The sequence below is a fragment of the Nicotiana tomentosiformis genome, chromosome 1 (assembly GCF_000390325.3).
Source record: "Nicotiana tomentosiformis chromosome 1, ASM39032v3, whole genome shotgun sequence".
NCBI lineage: Eukaryota > Viridiplantae > Streptophyta > Magnoliopsida > Solanales > Solanaceae > Nicotiana > Nicotiana tomentosiformis.
Genome location: NC_090812.1, coordinates 18,315,647 through 18,335,337, shown reverse-complemented (window position 1 = coordinate 18,335,337; position 19,691 = coordinate 18,315,647). Strand labels below are relative to the sequence as shown.

The following is a 19,691-nucleotide window of genomic DNA, read 5'->3' as shown; positions in this document are numbered from 1 at the left end:
CCAGGCGGATTACTACAGAGACTTGAAATTCCGGAGTAGAAGTGGGAGCGTATTACCATGGACTTCGTAGTTGGGCTCCCATGGACTTTGAGAAAGTTTGATGTTGTTTGGGTGGTAGTAGATCGGTTGACCAAATCTGCGCATTTTATTCCAGTTGGTACTAATTATTCTTCGGAGCGGTAGGCTGGGATTTATATTCACGAGATTGTTCACCTACACGGTGTGCCAGTGTTCATCATTTCAGATCGGGGCAGGCAGTTTACATCACAGTTTTGGAGAGCAGTACAATGAGAATTGGGCACACAGGTTCAGTTGAGTGCAACATTTCACCCTCAGACGGTCGGACAGTCCAAGCGCACTATTCAGATATTAGAGGATATGCTACGCGCTTGTGTCGTTGATTTTGGGGGTTCTTGGGATCAATTTGTGCCACTCGCGGAGTTTGCTTACAATAACAGCTACCAGTCAAGTATTCAGATGGCTCTGTATGAGGCTTTGTATGGGAGATGGTGCCGGTCCCCGGTGGGTTGGTTTGAGCCTAGTGAGACTAGGCTATTGGGTACTGACTTGGTTCAGGATGCTTTAGAGAAGGTCAAAGTGATTCAAGAATGGCTTCGCACGGCATAGTCTAGACAGAAGAGTTATACCGATAGGAAGGTTCGTGATGTTGTTCACATGGTTGGGGAGAAGGTTCTACTCAAGATTTTACCCGTGAGAGGTGTGTTGAGGTTCAGGAAGAAGGGCAAGTTGAGCCCTCGGTATATTGGGCCTTTTGAAATACTTAAGAAGATTGGAGATGTGGCTTATGAACTTGCTTTTCCACCTAGTCTATCAGGTGTTCATCCAGTGTTCCATGTATCCATGCTCCGAAAATATGTCGGGGATCCGTCTCATATTCTGGATTTCAGTACAATGTAGTTGGACGGTAATTTGACTTATGATGTGGAGCCGGTGGCTATTTTAGACCGGCAGGTTCGAAAGCTGAGATCAAAAGAACATAGCATCAGTGAAGGTACAGTGGAGGGGGCAGCCAGTCGGAGAAGCTACTTGAGAAATTGAGCAGGAGATACGGAGCAAATATCCACACATATTTAAGACTCCACGTATGATTCTAAACCCGTTCGAGGACGAACATTTATTTAAGAGGGGGAGAATGTAACGACCCGGCCGGACGTTTTTAGTATTATAACCCCGTTCCCCCATTTACTGCCCAATTTATGCTTTATAATTGATTTATGACTTATCGGGTTAGTTGGTTCGGGTCCGGAAGGAATTCGAAATGAAATGAGACACTTAGTCTCATAATTGAAGATTTTAAGTTAAAAAAGTTAACCGGATGTGGATCTATGTGTAAACGATCTAGGATTTGAATTTTAATGATTCCAATAGCTCTGTATGGTGATTATAGACTTAGGAGCATGTTCGGAAATTTTTTTGGAGGTCCGCAGTGGAATTTGGCGTGAAATGCCGAAAGTTGAATTTTTGGGAAGTTTAACCGTGCAGTTGACTTTTTGATATCGGGGTCGGAATCTGATTCTAAAAATTGGAATACCTCTGTTATGTTATTTATGACTTGTGTGCAAAATTTGAGGTCAATCGGACGTGATTTGATAGGTTCCCGCGTCGTTTGTAGAAATTGGAAGTTTCAAAGTTCATTAGGCTTGAATCTATGTGTGATTCGTGTTTTTAGTGTTGTCGGATGTGATTTGAAGACTCGACTAAGTTCGTATGATGTTTTAGGACTTGTTGGTATATTTGGTTGAGGTCTCGTGGGCCTCACGCCTCGGGTGAGTTCCGGGACGGTTTCGGATCATTTCCTTATTTTGCAACCGCTGGAACTGATATCTGGTATTGTTATTCGCGAATGCGAAGGGTCTCATGCATTCGCGAAGAAGGATTTTTGACGGTTGGGATTTGATGAAGGTGACGGGAATGCGAAGAAGGGAGCTGGGGAAAGCCTACGCGAACGCGAGTGGGCAAACGCGAACGCGAAGAGGAAAGGGAGTTGGGGGCCTGCCTGGCGTTAAGCCTTCGCGAACGCAGCTCGTGTCTCACGACCACGAAGGGCAGAGGTTGGAAGGAATCGTGAACGCGATGAGGATATCACGAACGTGAAAAGGGAATCTTGACAGCACATTTTTTGTGCTTCGCGAACACGATGAAGGCATTTCTGGGCAGAATTAAAAGTTCCAAAACGGGGTTTTGAGTTCATAAACCAAAATTAAATTGGAAGCTCAGTAGAAGGCGATTTTTGAAGAGATTCTTGCGTGGGTGTTTGGGGTAAGTGATTTTTATCTGGTTTTGATTAATTTTCATGATTATGCCTTTGAATCCATCAATTAATGGGTGAATTAAGTTAAAAATTTTGGAAAACCCTCTCGGTTTAATTTGAAGATTTGAGGGTCGAGTTGAGATTGGATTTTGGTAAAATTGGTATGGTTAAACTTGTGGTTGAATGGGCTTTCGGATTTTGTAACTTTTGTTGGGTTCCAAGGTGTGGGCCCCACAAGCGATTTTTGAACTAAAATTCGGATTTTTATGGAAAATTATATTTTCTTATGGAATTAATTTCAGTAAATTTTATTGACTGAATCAAATTATTTGTGGCTAAATTCGAGGCATTTGGAGGCCAATTCACGAGGCAAAGGCTTAGCGAAATAAGAATTTCACGGTTTGAGGTAAGTAACAGTTATAAATATGGTCCTGAGGGTATGAAACCCCAGATTTTTGTGTCATGTGATTATTTTGGAGGTGACGCACATGCTAGGTGACGGGCGTGTGGGCGTGCACCGAGAGGATTGTGACTTGGTCCGTCCCGTGAAACTGTAAAGTTGAATAACTTGTTAGTTATACGCTCTCTATGTGTTGAAGAAATTTGACTATAAATCATGTTAGAAATCATGCTTAGGCTATGTGATGGTATTGTTGGGACCCACAGAGGTCGCATACTTGTTGAATTATTTGCTGATTATTGTCTTGTACTCAGTCATGATTTTACTTGCGTATCATACCTCAGTCTTTCTTGATATTTGTTGATACACTATGTTATTTTTGTTTGGGCTGCTCTTTGTGATTTCCGAGAGCCCGAGATACTAGAGAGGTTGAGGACTGAGTAAGGCTGAGGGCCTGTCGGCGAGGTAAAGATATTATGGCACGTGATTTGTCCATGCAGGATATTATGGCACGTGAGTTGTCCGTGCAGCATGTGAGTTATCCGTGCGAATTATGGCGTTTGGGCTGTAGGAGCACATCCGGAGTCTGTACACCCCTAGTGAGCGTGGGTACCTATTGAGTGTGAGTGCTGAGTGTTGAGAGCCGATTGATTGAGTTGTTGTGACGAGTTGAGTGACTTTTTCCTGAGAGGATGTACTTGCTTTCATTTGTCATTGCACTTAGTTGCTATCTGTCATTGTTGTGAAATTCTCTAAAAGATTTTATATCTGGATTACATGAACTTGAACTGTATAAATTGATTTGATTTAAACTGCTGGATTTGAAAGCATGTCTATTCTCTGTTGGAATTATTGAAAATGAATTATAACTGTGTAGCTCGTCATTATCTTCAGTTCCTTAGTTATTATTGTTACTTGCTAAGTTGGTTGTACTCATATTACACTCTGCACTTCGTGTGCAGATCCAGGTATTTTCGGATATAACGGGTGTTGATTCTCTCGCACAGTTAATTTTTCGGATATTCAGAGGTAGCTGCCATGTTTCGCATACTTTGTCTCTCTTTCCATATCCCCTTGTTTACTTGTTTACTAGATACTCATGTACTCAGTGATACCAGGTTTTGGGGAGTGTTCATATCAGTATTTGTGGGATTTTATATTGTATTTAAATATTATATTTTCAAACTTAATAGAAATTGTGGTTTATTGAGATTGTCGGCTTGCCTAGTATCGAGATAGGAGCCATCACGACAGGTTTAGATTTTGGGTCGTGACACTTTTCATCTAATTCACATGGATGTTTGGGGACCATACAAGGTTGCTACCTATAATGGAATAAATCTTTTTCTTACATTAGTTGATGATTACACTAGATAGACTTGGACTTTTCTGTTGAGACTGAAATCTGATGTAGTTTTCATCCTTAAAAACTTCCTTACTATGATTAAAACTCAATTTGGCAAGTCTGTCAAGATGTTTAGGTCAGATAATAGAAGTGAATTTTTCAATACTCATTATAGAGAACTATTTCAGTTACATGGGATCTTACATCAAAGTTCATGCCCTTACACACCCCAACAGAATGGGGTAGTAGAGAGAAGACACAGACATATTTTAGAAATTGCAAGGGCTATCAGATTCTAAGGTCATCTACCAGCTAGATTTTGGGGAGAATGTATTGAGACAGTTGTATATCTTATAAATAGAATGACATCCACTGTCCTTGGCAACAAATCACCCTTTGAGTTGTTGTATCACAAACAACCTTCCCTATCTTATCTAAGGATTATAGGATGCTTGTGCTTTGCTTCCTTACTGCCTAAAACTAACAAGTTTGGACCTTGAGCTGTGAAATGTGTGTTATTGGGATATGCAACACTTCATAAAGGATACAAGCTACTTGATCTTGAGCACAATGTATTTTTTATTAGCAGAGATGTAACCTTCTTTGAATAAACATTTCCTTTTCAGAATCCAGAGGTGAGGACTGACCAATCTTTTCTAGATAATATGGATATGAGAGCATTCCATGATCATCATAATGCAGATCATGAGAATTACATTCCTCCTGCATCAGCTCCCGCTGCTGAATCGTTCTCAGATTCATCCATTGCCTCTTCTTCAGAGAATTCACGAATGCTTAATTCAGACCAGGGGCATTCAGAGTCTCTTCCAATTCCTGTATCAACTACAACTCCTGAACTACATGTACCACCTGCTGATGATGTTAGAAGATCAAGCACTGAACTACATGTACCACCTGTTGATGATGTTAGAAGATCAAGCGGGACTTCTAGACCTCATATCTGGCTTAAGGATTATGTCAGAGCTGACAAAGCTACACAAAGCAATAGTTGCAGATATCCAATAGATGTTGTCATAGGCTATAATCAATTGTATCCCAAGTATCAAAGCTACTTATCTCAAATCTCATCTGAACAAGAACCCAACAGCTACTATGAGACTACAAGTGATAAAAGGTGGATTGAGGCTATGCAGGCAGAAATAAAGGCATTGGAGAATAACAAAACTTGGGAGATAGTACCATTACCCCCAAGAAAAAGGGCTATAGAGTGCAAATGGGTGTACAAAATTAAGTACAAGGTAACTCAAGAGGTTGAAAGATTCAAGGAACGACTTGTGGCCAAAGGATACAATCAGAAGGAAGGATTAGATTACCAAGAAACATTTTCGCCAATAGTGAAAATGGTAACTGTCAGAAGTGTAATTGCTTTAGCTGCTGCCAAGCATTGGACCATCTACCAAATGGATGTGTACAATACTTTTCTACAAGGTGATTTAACTGAAGAAGTGTTCATGTGCATTCCACCTAGCTTTGTAGGCTCTAACAACAAATCATTGGTATGCAAATTGCATAAGTCTCTCTATGAACTTAAGCAGGCATCTTGACAATGGAATATCAAACTTATTACAGCACTCCTTGCCTCGGGATTCTAACATAGTCACCTAGATTACTCCTTGTTCACCAAAAGAACTTCAAGGCAGTTGGTAGTGGTCCTTGTATATGTAGATGATCTCATTATCACTGGAGATAAAGCATATCAGAATCCGTAAAATCTTGACGGAACAATCTTTTTCTCAAATAAAGAAGATAATGATAAAAAAATAATCTTTGGCCTGAAATAAAAGACTTTGCCAAGGGAAATTTTCTATTTAGAACAGTGCTCTTCATGGGGTGTTAAGGATTGAGAGCCACTTGAACATTGAGAGAAATCAGTGGAAGAGGTGATTTATGAACAGAAAAGAGAAAGGAGAAAAGTGAGAGCTTGAAAAATAAAAATTGGTGTGAGATGTTCATGGAGAATATGGTCAGAAAAGAGGAAAATGGGGAAACAAGGTGCAATGGAAATGGGGAAACTAAAAAACATTTTGAAAGGGATACATTTTTTGGCTGGAATATTCTGATGAGGTGAAGAAAGAAGGGGAAGGGAAGGATTTTATAAATTTCATTTATTTTTTTCCTTTTAATTTCTCTTACTCTTTATTAATATTTTTTGGACAACTTTTAGTGCACCATTTCTATTTAATTATACGTGGCATTTTTTTATTGAGGGGATGCCTTGCCACAGACATCCATTAGGGTTGGGGATATTTTTATCTGCTTTCTTAATGGTAGGGACATATTTGGACGGATAGTAAAACTAGAGATAAACATGGATAATTTGTTAAAGTAAAGGGACAAATCTGATCTTTTTCCCTTTTAAGTTTGTTCCTCCCTGATGCAATATTTTTTGGATATATTGAAGCAAGCAAGCATTTATTTTCAGATCAAGTTATTGAATCAGATTACGTTATCCAACTTTTTGTATTATTTTTCATCTAAAATTATTTTTCTTGATATTTCTATTACTTAAGTATATATTGTTCTTTTAATATTTATTAGAATCTAAATATGTCAAATCAAAAGCATGAATTCGGTTATTCAAAACTTCAAAAAGGAGAAAAGTCGAATTTTTGAGGAACTCACATGAATTCGGTTATATATAAGCTTCTTTCTTTTAAAAAAAATTAATGCTTCTCATTAAAGTTTGTCTTTAATTAGGCCCTATTAGTATTGAGCCGCCATTGGGCAAATCATATCTTAATTATCTTGATGATTAGTTTATATGTGAACTCACATACTGTATATACTAAGTCAACAATTGAAGAAACCATTTTGTGGAGAGAGACCATAAAAATAACCAAAACAACAAACACATACTAGCTTTCAATTCAGAACACAAACGATCGATACCATTCTTCAGGAAAAGGAAAAGAAAATAAAAGGTGGGCAGTTAGCTAGCCTATACTTGTATTACTGTCGAACCCTAGCTAGCTTAACACTTAAAACCCACCCAAAAAAAAAAACAAATCTCACAAACAATAACAATGACAACAATAACAACATAGACGCGTTCTGCTCCATAGGAGAAATTTAAGAGTCAGAGTCGGAAGATGATTCATCGTTCTCCAACTCAGTGTTGCTAGTACCAAAACATGATGATTGATCTCCCAGCTCACGTCTAGCAGTTAATGTTGTTGCTATTACCAGAAATTGATGATTCATCGTTTTAAGAACTTCCGCCCGATTATTCATCCAACGTTCAATGGTATGATCTACTATAGGTTTTCGTCTGGACACGTTACTATTGGTCTCTTCCAGCTGTTTATTAGTATTATTCTTCTTATCTTCTTCCTCTTTATTCTTCATATTTAACCATTCTAACTCTTCCGTTAGAAGCCAAACCTTATCCTTCATTATTTCTGAAACTACATCCGAAGAAGAGATAGTACTTTTCCTCTTGCCACTCACAGCAGGAGACTTACTTCTCTGCCGCCGTGGTGGTAGTGGCGGCAATGATGTAAATGTCTTCGCTATTTCAGCATCCATTACTTCCTTACCTTTGACACTATCCCTTGTTACCGCCACAGGTTGATGTACACACCGTACATTGACTGAACCTGAAGTGTTTTCAACTGCAGTAACCCTAAATGATTCGGCCAGAGAGTTCGCGTTGGCATTTGAATTTTCCATGTGTGCGTCGGCTGCAGGAGCATCGGGTTGGGTGGGCAGCGGCAGTGGTGGTGGAGGGATGATTGTTGATGAAGGTGCGGCGAAAACAGGAGGAGTAGAGTAGACAAGGCGAGTGTCATCATAAATCTGTATATGAGCGAAAGAACACAAATAATTAATTAGGCTTGAAACACGTTAGATAAGCTTAGCGTCACTCTCTTCCGTGAAATTGATATAAAATTAAAGGGCAAACAAATTTAGTTCATATGACAAGCAGGGCCTGATTTAGGGGCGGAATGGGTTCATTCGAACCCGTTCGTCGGAAAATTATATTGTACATATAAGATAAAATTCGTTTTGTACCTTTATATATTATATTTTGAATCCCCTAAACACACGCCAAAAACATAGCTTAATGCTCGAGGGAGTTTAAAACTTTGTAAGGTTGCTAGTTCAATGACAAGCCTTTTGAAATTCTAATTAGGAAAACAAAGAACTATTTTTTAATTTGAAGTGTTAAATCCGAAGAAGAAAGTGAGTGTTTCTAGGGAAAAGAGAAGTAGTCCCAAAAATAGATGTAGAACTAGAAGGAATTTTTTTTTCCCCAAAGTGAACGACTATTCATAAGGGAGAAAAAAACCAACTTATTCAAAATGAAAATGAAAGGAAGTTTGAATGCAACTAGTTTTAGTAGATACACCAAATCTTTTAAATTTCTAAACCTGGTGTGATGCAACCGGAGGTGGGAGGTTGCCGGTATCCAACCTACGGTGGAAAGTTCTAGAACAGCCGCAAGTTTGACAGCGCAAAGCTTGTGTACTACCGGGAGCAAAAGCTAGGCAGCCATCAGTGTCATAGGTCATGGCACCTGTTAAGCGATTGCGAATGCACTCGCCATAAACCGCTGGACTAATCATAGGCCTATTGTTATTAGCCCTAGCAGCTTGATTAGCTCTCAGCATGTTGTTATTAGCCATTGATTAATACTAGCTAGCTTTGAGAGGTGTGATGAAACTCGAAGAAATGGGTACTCTTATATATAGAAGAGTTTCTTGAGGTTTAAGGTGTTTATTGTCTTTTCCTTTTTACGGCTGGGCTGGGGCCAGAATTAAGTAGAGATTAAAATGGAGATGAGATTATATTAGGCTAATCTCATATCACCCTTTTCAAATTAATAATATACATAGGTAGTACATATTTTCTTTTATTTTATACTGTTTAGTTTAACACATGATAATATGTTAATTAATATTTAATGATTTGTAAAACTTTGTGTTTAAGAATTTTATAAACAATCACTAGCTGCTATAGCAAGCATGTACCCTGGGCAACGTTTAATTATATCTATGTTTGAGTTTAACTGGAACTCTTGTTTAATTGGTAATTTTATTAATTAAGGACATGCAGTGGAAAAAATTTAACCTCTTATGAGACCGTTTGGTTCAGATATCATATTATTCGGTAAGAACTTGATTATTACTAGTAGAGTATACATTGAACGTTGTCCTAAATTATTTGACTACTTGAAGAGCAGATTTATATTAATTAGATTGTATTACTGTAATATAAAAAATTTGGAAGTTTGTTTGTGTTTATTAAATGTAAAAACACCTCATATTAGAACTGGCATTTCATACTTATCTCCAAAATCTAGCTGACTGGGCTACACTTTAGCAGTGAAAAAAGGGAGAAATTCAAAAGTAGTGAGATTTATGAGCGGTAATTGAAAAATAGTCACAATTTCAAAAGTAATCGAAATTTAGTCACTTTTTATGTAAAGATAAATCTGAACTAAAACATTGTTAAAAATTCGGAAAATATTCCAGCATAATATACTAGAGTTCCAGTATAATATACCGGTCTAGCATAATATGCTGGAAGTTCATACACAAGTGCTTCAATCTCCCGTATATTATGCTGGAACTTTTCGCGTGTTAGAGTTCGAGCATAATATGATGGAAGTTCATACACATGTGCACCAATCTCCAATATATTATGCTGGACCGGTCCGTGTTGCAGTAAAATAATAGCTATTTTTGAATTATTAGTCCGAAAACTTACTAGCCCGTACTATTTTTACGTGAAAAAAAAGGCCGTTGGTTAGGAATATTTATGACGAAACAAAGTAAATTGAAACTCCATTATATTATATCACTGGAGTACACTTCAAAATGAAAATAAAAAGGGAGAAAAAACTATAACAATGTGATTAAGAAAGTTGTATTGCGATACTATATATGTATGAGTAACTAAAAATGAGGTCATAAGTCATAGTAACTAGTGTCGTTTCTTTTTATCTTTCTATGGTTATATTTGTAGTTAACTTTAGAATGTCTATAATTAATATCTTTCTTTTTCTGTTTTGATCATTTAACTATCCAGACTAGTTAGGGATGTATTTTAGCAGTTATAATAACTCCTTTTAGATTCTCAACTTTAGAAACATGGAGTATTATTTTTTTCCTATTCTGAATTAATGAAGATGCAAAACATTAGGTAAAGAAGGAACTCCCGTATATATAGCTCAATTCTGAACTTTTTCCTATTTATTAAACCAAGTAATTAGGCATTTAAGGAATGGAACAACAAAAAGTGATTCGAACAAGCAAACTAATTAAACAAATAGAACGTAACATATATGGTTTTCTCAAGAAGGGACTTGAGAGAATGATCAGATCGAAAGTTTTAAGTAACTGATCATCCCTCTTCCTATAGCTAGATGGTTTTTTTAGGCCCAAATCTGCGTCTGTTGTTGTCAATCCAATTCTTCAAGAAATAAGGAGTGATTCCAATCTCTGCACAAAAGGGTTTCACTTCTTCATTGTACTTTGTCCACCTCCACCCTATCTTCTCTGCAAAAGCCTTCACTCTTTCCTTTTGCTCTGAGTTAATCCTCTTTCCTTTGGTGTTGATCTGCTCAACTACTTCTATCTCTCCTCCGCCCATCTCCGTTGTCTCTGCTCCCTGTGGTGGGTGGCAACAACGTTGTTCTTGTCGTACGTTTGACGAGGATGAATTCTTGACTGTTGTTGAGATGGAGTTGGTGGAACAACAATGACAAGGGAAGTACCTGATTCAAGAAATAATTAAATAAACAAAAGTGTTTTTTAACATAATGTTTGATCGAGCAACTATATATCTTGAGATCTAATTGGGTTTGAGTGTCACTACCATTCATTTTCAATAAGAGTTTTCATGTACGCTTAAGAAAAATTAATTAAATTTAAAGAATAGCCTCAAAAAAGATCATACGATACGATAAATCAGTTCTAACATGTGTTCTATATGCAAATCTGATTTTTTTTCATGAGTCAAAATATATGTTCAAAATGGTTATAGTTGAATTCAATTAGATCTCTAGCTAGCTATTCTGATACAAAATTAAAATTATATCTCTATCTCATCTAAAAATTTAAATAAAAAAGAAAAGATATAAATGCTTTTATTTATTAATTTGTCCCATGTTAGTTTAGTGAGCTAAATTTGTCTCCCAAAATTTAGACTTTGACTATCAGGGGACATAATTTAAAGAGTAGCCTCAAGAAAAGGTCTGTTGTTCAAGTTTCCCAATAATAATCAAATAAATAAAAATGTGTTATCTAGAAATATTTAAATTATTAGATGTGATGATCATACCATGGTTATGGTGACTTTTAGAGAGGACAGGAATCTCCATCTCCATTTTTCTATGGAAGCTTCGATGGCAATGGCAAGCTGCGCAGATCAAAGATTCAGGGATTCCATTTGGACAAAACTCACCACAACCATCAAGTGCATAGCCCATCGCACTTGCTGCATAATTATGCTTGCACTCACCGTACTTCACAAGAAAGTGTTTGTTGTTTGTAGCCATCAACGAGAGAAATTAAAGGAGGAAACTACAGTATTGAGAGAAGTGAAGATATATAGGATGTAGCGGTGAGGTTGAAGAGGGGAAAGTGAGTGTCGATAATATAAATAGTGAAACAAGGAGAGAGGTGTCTGCTTATTATGGCTGCATGGCTATTTGGGGTTTACTAGAACATTAATTGCCAGATGGAATTTTTATTTTATTTTATATATATATATATATTAACAAATTAACTTATATATAAAACTTGATGAAGCCAAATGTGTGATGGGACCTAATCCAACCCGCTAGGTTAACCAATTAACAGTTAACACAATTCTAATAAAATAAAGGTGATCAACAAATATTACATCTGGATTTCCATACGATATCCCAAAGGACTGGTAGTACAAGTCATGAGCTAATAAGACTGAATTATTGCAAAAACTTATATGTAATGGATACAACTTATGTTCGAAATGTACATAAACAGAATTAAAATTTAAAACCACTGAGGGACAAGTGGTTTCCACGTCCGAAAGGCACGAACATCTTCAGAGTCAGCTCCTGTCATCCACTGCAGCTCCGCTCCAAGATCTGCACGCAAGGTGCAGAAGTATAGTATGAGTACAACCGACCACATATACTCAGTAAGTATCTTGACTAATCTCGGTGAAGTAGTGACGAGGCTTTTTAGTTAAAAGATACCCACTGATATAACTTGTGCAGTAAACTAGCAATAGAACAAAACTACAATATAGATTATGACAGAAAATGAGTACTAGAAGAGATCACAATTTAATATCTCCCAATACCTCGACCAATCCTTTCCTTAGAGTGATAACGTAACCAAGATACCACGATAGTAAATCCATAACTTTTATAGTGTGAGAAATGTACTCAAGATATCAAGTCAATGGCGCGGCAACACCCATCGTGCATTTATCTCATCCTCACCAAATATACGTATAACAGTACCATCTAGGTGAAAGAAATGACAATAACAGATATGACAAAGTGGAAAATACACAGGTCGCAATAACGAACAAGGCAGTACATATGGACATCGGTAACAAACTAGGTAGAAGGCATAGAAATTATGACAGCAATTAGAAAAGAAGAATATAGATTTTACTAACTAGCATGGTAGAAGGCCTAGGTGTAGATATAACAAACAAAAGGGAAAGCATGATCTTTATGAGCTAACAACTAGAAGACATGAATAACTAACATGATAAAAAGCTTCTACAAAAGTGCAACAAATAGGGAACGACATGTATGTAGATATAGCAACAAGAAGGAAAACATGATATTTGCAAGTTAAACAAACAGAAGGAATAGGCAACACAACAACAATTGAGATAGAGAACAGAGACAGAACAATAACGACAAGTCACATAGGAAACATAGGTACAACAGTAACAGCTCAAGATAAAGGTATGAACGTATACACAAGAAAAAGATATCACAACATAATGCATGTCCCTCGCCTGCACAAAAATACCCTTCGTGCTATGAACTCATGATAATATTAAAGCATGCTAATATAAATAAAATGGCACGGCATCACCCTTCGTACTTTTACCCTCATCCTCACATGATAATATAAATGAGATCATGATAATGTAAGTGAAATGGCACGGCATCACCGTTCATACTTTTACTTTCATCCTCACATGATAATGTAAATAAAATAGCACAGCATTAGCCTTCGTGCTTTACACTCTTCCTCACATGATAATGTATATGCCATGGCACGACATCACCCTTCGTGCTTTACGCTCTTCCTCACCAAGCATATGTACATCATTGACAAGCAAGGTAGGAAGCATAAATAACATCAAGGTGAGTGTTTAAGTGAATATTCCAAATAAACATCAATCACAGTTTTCAAGCCAACAACAATTCAATAAACCTCAAGTACTTTATTGTTCAAATATTTCGATAAGTCTCAAAAATGATCTTTAACTCAAGTATAGAATCCAATATCTCAAGAATAACGGTCGTAGCGATGTATTAATGATTAATCATAGTGACGACTGAATTTAACGCATCAATAGTTTCACAAAAATCTGTCAAATTTAATCAAATTAAAATAAGTTAAATCTCAATTTCTAACATTTAATTTCATATTCTTAGTAATCTAGAAGTCAAGTAAGACATGAAACAAGAGGTCACCTAATTCTATAAGGCACAATTAATCATATAATTTACCCCCGAGCATGATTAACCCAGGCACATGCATATACACTCGTCACCTCATATATGCATCACCCCCGCATGTAGCAAGCAATGACAATTAGTAGGAAATTTTTTTTCAATAAAGTTAGGCAAGACACTTACCTCAAACAAGTCAAATCGATATACTAGAAGCGCCATCTCACTCAAATCATCCTCCGAACGGCTCGAAACTAGCCAGAAGCAACTCAAAATTATCAAATAATGCCAGAGGAAGCAAACCTCATCGATAAAGGTCGAATCTTTACATATTTACTCTAAGTTAACCAGCAAGTCAAACCCGGGCCCGCACCTCGAAACCTCATAAAATTAAAAAAATCCAATAAACTATTCAATTACGAGTCCAACCATACTAATTTTACTCAAATCCGACTCCGAATCGATGTTCAAAACCCAAAAATTCACTTTAGAAAAGTTTGGACAAAAACCACCAAATTTTCTTTAAAATTCATAATCCAAATGCCAAAATCGAAGATAAATTCATGAAATATAATCAAAACCAAGTAAAGAACACTTACCCCAATTCTTGTGGTGAAAATTTTCTCCGAAATCACCCAAATTCGAGTCTAGGATTCAAAATATGAAAGAATGAGCTAAAATCTCAAAATTTCAACTCTTAACCAAGTTGCAGATGTCGCATTTGCGACCAAAGGTTCGCAAGTACGGACTGTTCGCAACTGCGACCACATGTTTGCAATTGCGACCACATGTTCGTAAATGCGGTATTCGCAATTACGGCAAAAAGTTCGTAATTGCGAAGTACTAGCACCAGCAAACCCCAACTTCACCGAAATGATCTGAAACTCATTCGGAACCTCCCGAACACAAACTATATATGCATTTCAATCATAAAACACGTTATGGACCTGCTTGCCCCCTCAAAACACAGAAAAGAGGTCGTCTTGACCCGATATTGACCATTGTCAAACTCCAAATTTCTTAGCTTAACTAGTCTCTCAACCAATGATCCACAATACACCCAAGCCCCTCGGGACCCTGTCAAATCATACCAACAAGTCCCAAAATATAACATGGACCTACTCGAGGCGTCAAATCTCACATAGCAACATTAAAAATCGCACCTCAAATCAAACTTTATGAACTTTTAACTTCCAAAACTCGTGCCGCTATCTAACTCCCGGAACTACAATCCGAACTCGATAACATCAAAGTCATTCCATACCTTCAAATTTTCAACTTTCGCCAAATAGTGTCGAAACTTTCTAGATCATCAAAATAAAATTACGAGCATACCCCCAAGTCCAAAATCACCTACCGGAACCATCAAAACTCCGGTCCGAGGTCAAATACATAAAAGTCAAATATAGTCAATTCTTCCAACTTATAGTTTCTAACATGATATTCATTCCTCCAAATTCATTCTGAGTCACCTGAAAACCAAAACTGACAATTCGCACAAGTCATAATACATTATATGAAGCTAATTAAGACTTCAAACAGCTGAACGGAATGCAAATACTCAAAACGACCGGTTGAATTGTTATAAAGCAATTGAAGTCCAGAATTTCCATTTACGTGGTCTTTCTATATATCAACTTGTTTTATAGCTTTCCTCGCCAGAAAAGAGAGGAAGGAAGAAAAAAAATATTAAAGGAGGAAACAGAATTAGGAAAAAACATTGTATATTAGGACACTGATATAGTATTGCCACATGACAATATAGAATCCACTATGTAACTACAATGAGAAGTTTTATCGTCGGGAAAGTTATAAGCAAATAGGGAAACACGTTTTGAATCATTGACATTTTTGAATCATTGACATGATTAGAAAATTACATGTTCAAATCTTAAGCGTGGTATTTATTTATACTAGTTACTATAAACTAGTGTGTTGCACGTTAATAATTGCATATAAATATTTAGTACATCAATATTTTACGTTGAACATGTGTACTTTTATAATAATAAAAATAATAGTAATAATAATATTATTATTATTATTGCATATATAGTTTCAGTCAATTATTTATATTAAATAACAACAAATTGAGTCATGAGAGAAATTATATATATATATATATATATATATATATATATATATATATATATATATATATATATATATATATGAAAAAATAATTATTATAAAGCTATTGACGTGAAAAAATAATACAATTATTTCAATGCTAACAGTCAGTATTATTACATTACCAACTGGAATTCAAAATGATTAAGCATCATCTAATATGCAAAATGATCAATTTACCTTAGTTTGATATAATATAGAAATATGCAATGTAATCGTATCCTATTTAAGACTTCTTTATAAGTGTGACGACCCAGAATTTTCTGCCGACGGAACCGTGATAACGCCTAACATTTCACTTGCTAGGCAAGCCAACGTTAGAAAATTATTAAACCAATTCCTTATTTCCATTCAGTAATTAACAATAATTAACTAAGATGAAATATAATAAGTGCGGAATATCATAAAACTGTATTAATTACTACCACCCGGATCTGGAGTCACAATTCACGAGCATTCTAGAATTTACTACAAGTAATAGTCTGAAAGAAACACAACTGTCTGAATGAAAGAAACAGTAGAACAGAAAAGATAGACGGGGACTTCAAGGTCTGTGAACGCCGACAGATCTACCTTGAGTCTCCGGACAGCGGACCAATAGAAAAATCTCGATCAACCCGAGCCGGTATCAAAATCTGCACAGAAAGTGCAGAGTGCAGTATCAGTACAACTGACCCCATGTACTGGTAAGTGTCGAGCATAACCTCGACGAAGTAGTGACGAGGCTAAGGTAAAGCACCTACAAATTAACCTGTATAATTTAACAGTGTATATACAATAACATAAATGAAGAACTATACGAGAAATGTCGGGAGGGGAACATACTGAGGGGAATACAAGATAAAGAACTACAACAGAATGATCACCGGAGCAGTCAATATACCATGAATCAACAGGAATAGTAAATACAGTAAAGGAAAAATGCACGGCATCACCCTTCGTGCTTTTACTCTCAATCTCACCATAAAATTAATAGAAACGGCACGGCATCACCCTTCGTGCATTAACTCTCATATCATGGCATGGCATCACCCTTCGTGCTTTTACACTCACAATATGGCACGGCATCACTCTTCGTGCATTAACACTCACAATATGGCACGGCATCACCCTTCGTGCATTAACACTCACAATATGGCACGGCATCACCCTTCGTGCATTAACACTCTCCCTTACCATAATACAATGCATAAATAATAACAGGGAGATAGAATAACAAGTACAAACCTTACTTCAATATTTGGTTCCACTATATAAATCTAACTTTTAAATGAATACTCGATTACCAACAAAAAATTCGTAACCATGATAATGACGATCAATTTAACAATACTAGTATAAACATGTAGCAATTAGGCATGGGAAAGAGACAATATAAGAAAACGGAAGAAACATGGAATACAGGTAAATTGGCGGTGCATAAGTACTCGTCACCTCACATATACACCGCTCACATGAATTTCATTTAGCAAATAATCTAAGGTTAATAATTTCCTCAAGTCAGGGTTAGACACAACACTTACCTCGCTCCGAAGGCCACTTAATTCTCAATCACAACTTTTCCTTTGGAATTCACCTCCAAACTACTCGTATCTATTAAAAAATGACTCAATAATATCAAATATTGCTAAAAAAAATCAATTATATTGCATAAATTAAATTTCCCAAATTTTCCTTCAAAAAGTCGAAAAATCGACCCTGGGCCCGCTTGGTCAAAACTCGAGGTTCGGACCAAAATTCATTTATTCATTCACCCCCGAGCCCGAATATGTAATTAGTTTTGGAATCCGACCTCAAATTGAGGTCTAAATCACTAAATTTTCGAAATTCCTAGTTTCTACCCTAACCCCTAATTCTACCATGAAAACTCTAGATTTTAGGTTGATAATTCAAGAAATGTAATGGGTAATTGAAAAAAAATGGTTTAGAATCACTTACCAACACTTTGGGGAAGAAATGGCTCTTGAAAAAGCGCGTCACACCATTTGGTTTTTGAGAAAAATAAATTTTTGGCTAAATCCCGTGTTTGGATTCTGTTAAGTGTTGGGCGACAGTGTTCATCGCGTTCGCGAAGAGTATAGGATGCCAAGCCTTCGCGTTCGCGAGACCGTGTTCGCGTTTGCGTAGGTTACCCCCTGGCCTTCGCGTTCGCGAGACATTGCTCGCGTTCGCGATGAAGGAACGATCGACTCTTCCCCAGGTGTATCTAACACTACGCGTTCGCGAGGAGCTGGTCGCGTTCGCGAAGGGTAACGCCCTCATCGCTTCGCGTTCGCAAAGAAGAAAACTTCAGCTGCCCAGTTTACTCTTCACGTTCGCGAGAATACCTTCGCGAACGCGAAAAAGGACCTGCCAGAACACCTACCGCAGCAAAATACTAGATTTTCAAAGTCCAAAACATCCCGTGGCCTACCCCGAAACTCACCTGAGCCCTCGGGGATCCAAACCAAACATGCACACAAGTCTAAAAATATCATACGGACTTGCTAGCGCGATCAAATCGCCAAAATAACACCTAGAACTCCGAATTTAGCACCAAATCAAATAAAATTCTCAAGAACGCTTTGAAATTTTTATTTTCTCAACTGGACGTCCGAATCACGTCAAATCAACTCCGTTTCTCACCAAATTTCACAAACAAGTCTTAAATATCATAATGAACCTGTACTGGATTTCGAAACCAAAATACGGACCCGGTACTAACAATGCCAAACATCAATCAATTCTTTAAAATAAATAATTTTCAGACTTTTAATTTTTTTTAAAATTCATAACTCAAGGTAGGGACCTCCGAATTCGATTCCGGGCATACGCCCAGGTCCCATAATTCGATATGGACCCATCGGGACCGTTAAAATATGGATCTGGACCCGTTTACCAATAATATTGACCGAAATTAACTAAAATTAACTTTTTTAAGGCATAAATTCTTATTTTCATCAATTTTCAACATAAAAGCTTTTCGAAAATATGCCCGGACTGCGCACGCAAATTGAGAAATGTAAAAATAATATTTTTAAGGCTTAAGAGTACAGATTTAACTCTCCAAAACGGGAGTACACAAACCACAAAGGTTTTAGTTTGCAGAATAATAAGAATAACACAAGTACAGAAATAAATATTAAATTCCTTAAGATTGTTATTCCCGGTCAATATTGCTGTATTTGTAAATATTAATTCTGCAAAATATAAGTTAACGTAATGAAACAATAATAATAAATTCGAGCCCACTGAATTCACAGTGTTTCCTTAAGGAATTTAATCCCCTCCTAGTACCCAAGGTAATGGATTATTTCCTCCCAGGATAGAACGAATAACACACTGGTGTAGCGGTACTTCAAACCCCAGTGTTTCGGCGAACACAAAGTTCGGTAGCAAATCACACTTACAGTTGCTTTGTTTGAAGTTAAAAAACAATGCAGAACGAAGGGGTATATACTCAGAAAAACGTATGGAAGTTCTGAGAGGAAGGAATGCAATGTATAGCCAATTTGTTGAGCGAATTGTATGTTGAGTTGAGTATTTCTTCAACATTTGCTGCTCATATATATATAGCAGCCAAGAAGGAGTGCAAGACCAAACGTCCACCCTTCATGGTGGATCAAGCATTACATATTTGTGGAGCAAGCACTTCATATTTGTGGAGCAAGCACTTCATGGTGGGAAGACCATTATCCGGCTGCCAAATTATCAATACACGGATTGGAAAATATCCGTTTACAAATACGGATAATCTTACGTTAATATTTACTATTAACAAATAAATTTGGTCCAAAAAATTAATCAATCAATCGATCATTTGACCAAATCCAAATCCAAATCCAAATCCAAATCCAAATCCGAAGCCGAAGCCGTAGCCGTAGCCGAAGCCGAGCCGAGCGAGCGACGA

General features: G+C 36.9%; 1 protein-coding gene across 1 annotated transcript; it reads right to left on the bottom strand.

Moving 5' to 3' along the window:
- Window positions 1–10,613: 10,613 nt before the first annotated feature.
- On the bottom strand, window positions 10,614–11,539 carry LOC138903732 (zinc-finger homeodomain protein 6-like). Its single transcript, XM_070192227.1, has 2 exons — window positions 11,323–11,539; window positions 10,614–10,756 (listed from the first exon to the last, which is right to left on the bottom strand). Exons 1-2 carry the CDS (start codon window positions 11,537–11,539, stop codon window positions 10,614–10,616), a joined length of 360 nt encoding a protein of 119 aa, XP_070048328.1.
- Window positions 11,540–19,691: the final 8,152 nt, after the last annotated feature.

Coding starts and splice junctions, on each gene's coding strand:
- LOC138903732 (XM_070192227.1), bottom strand. CDS start 11,539: ATGGCTACAAACAACAAACACTTTCTTGTGAAGTACGGTGAGTGCAAG. Junction 10,757..11,322: donor TAAAAGTCACCATAACCATG/GTATGATCATCA, acceptor TTCTTGAATCAG/GTACTTCCCTTGTCATTGTT.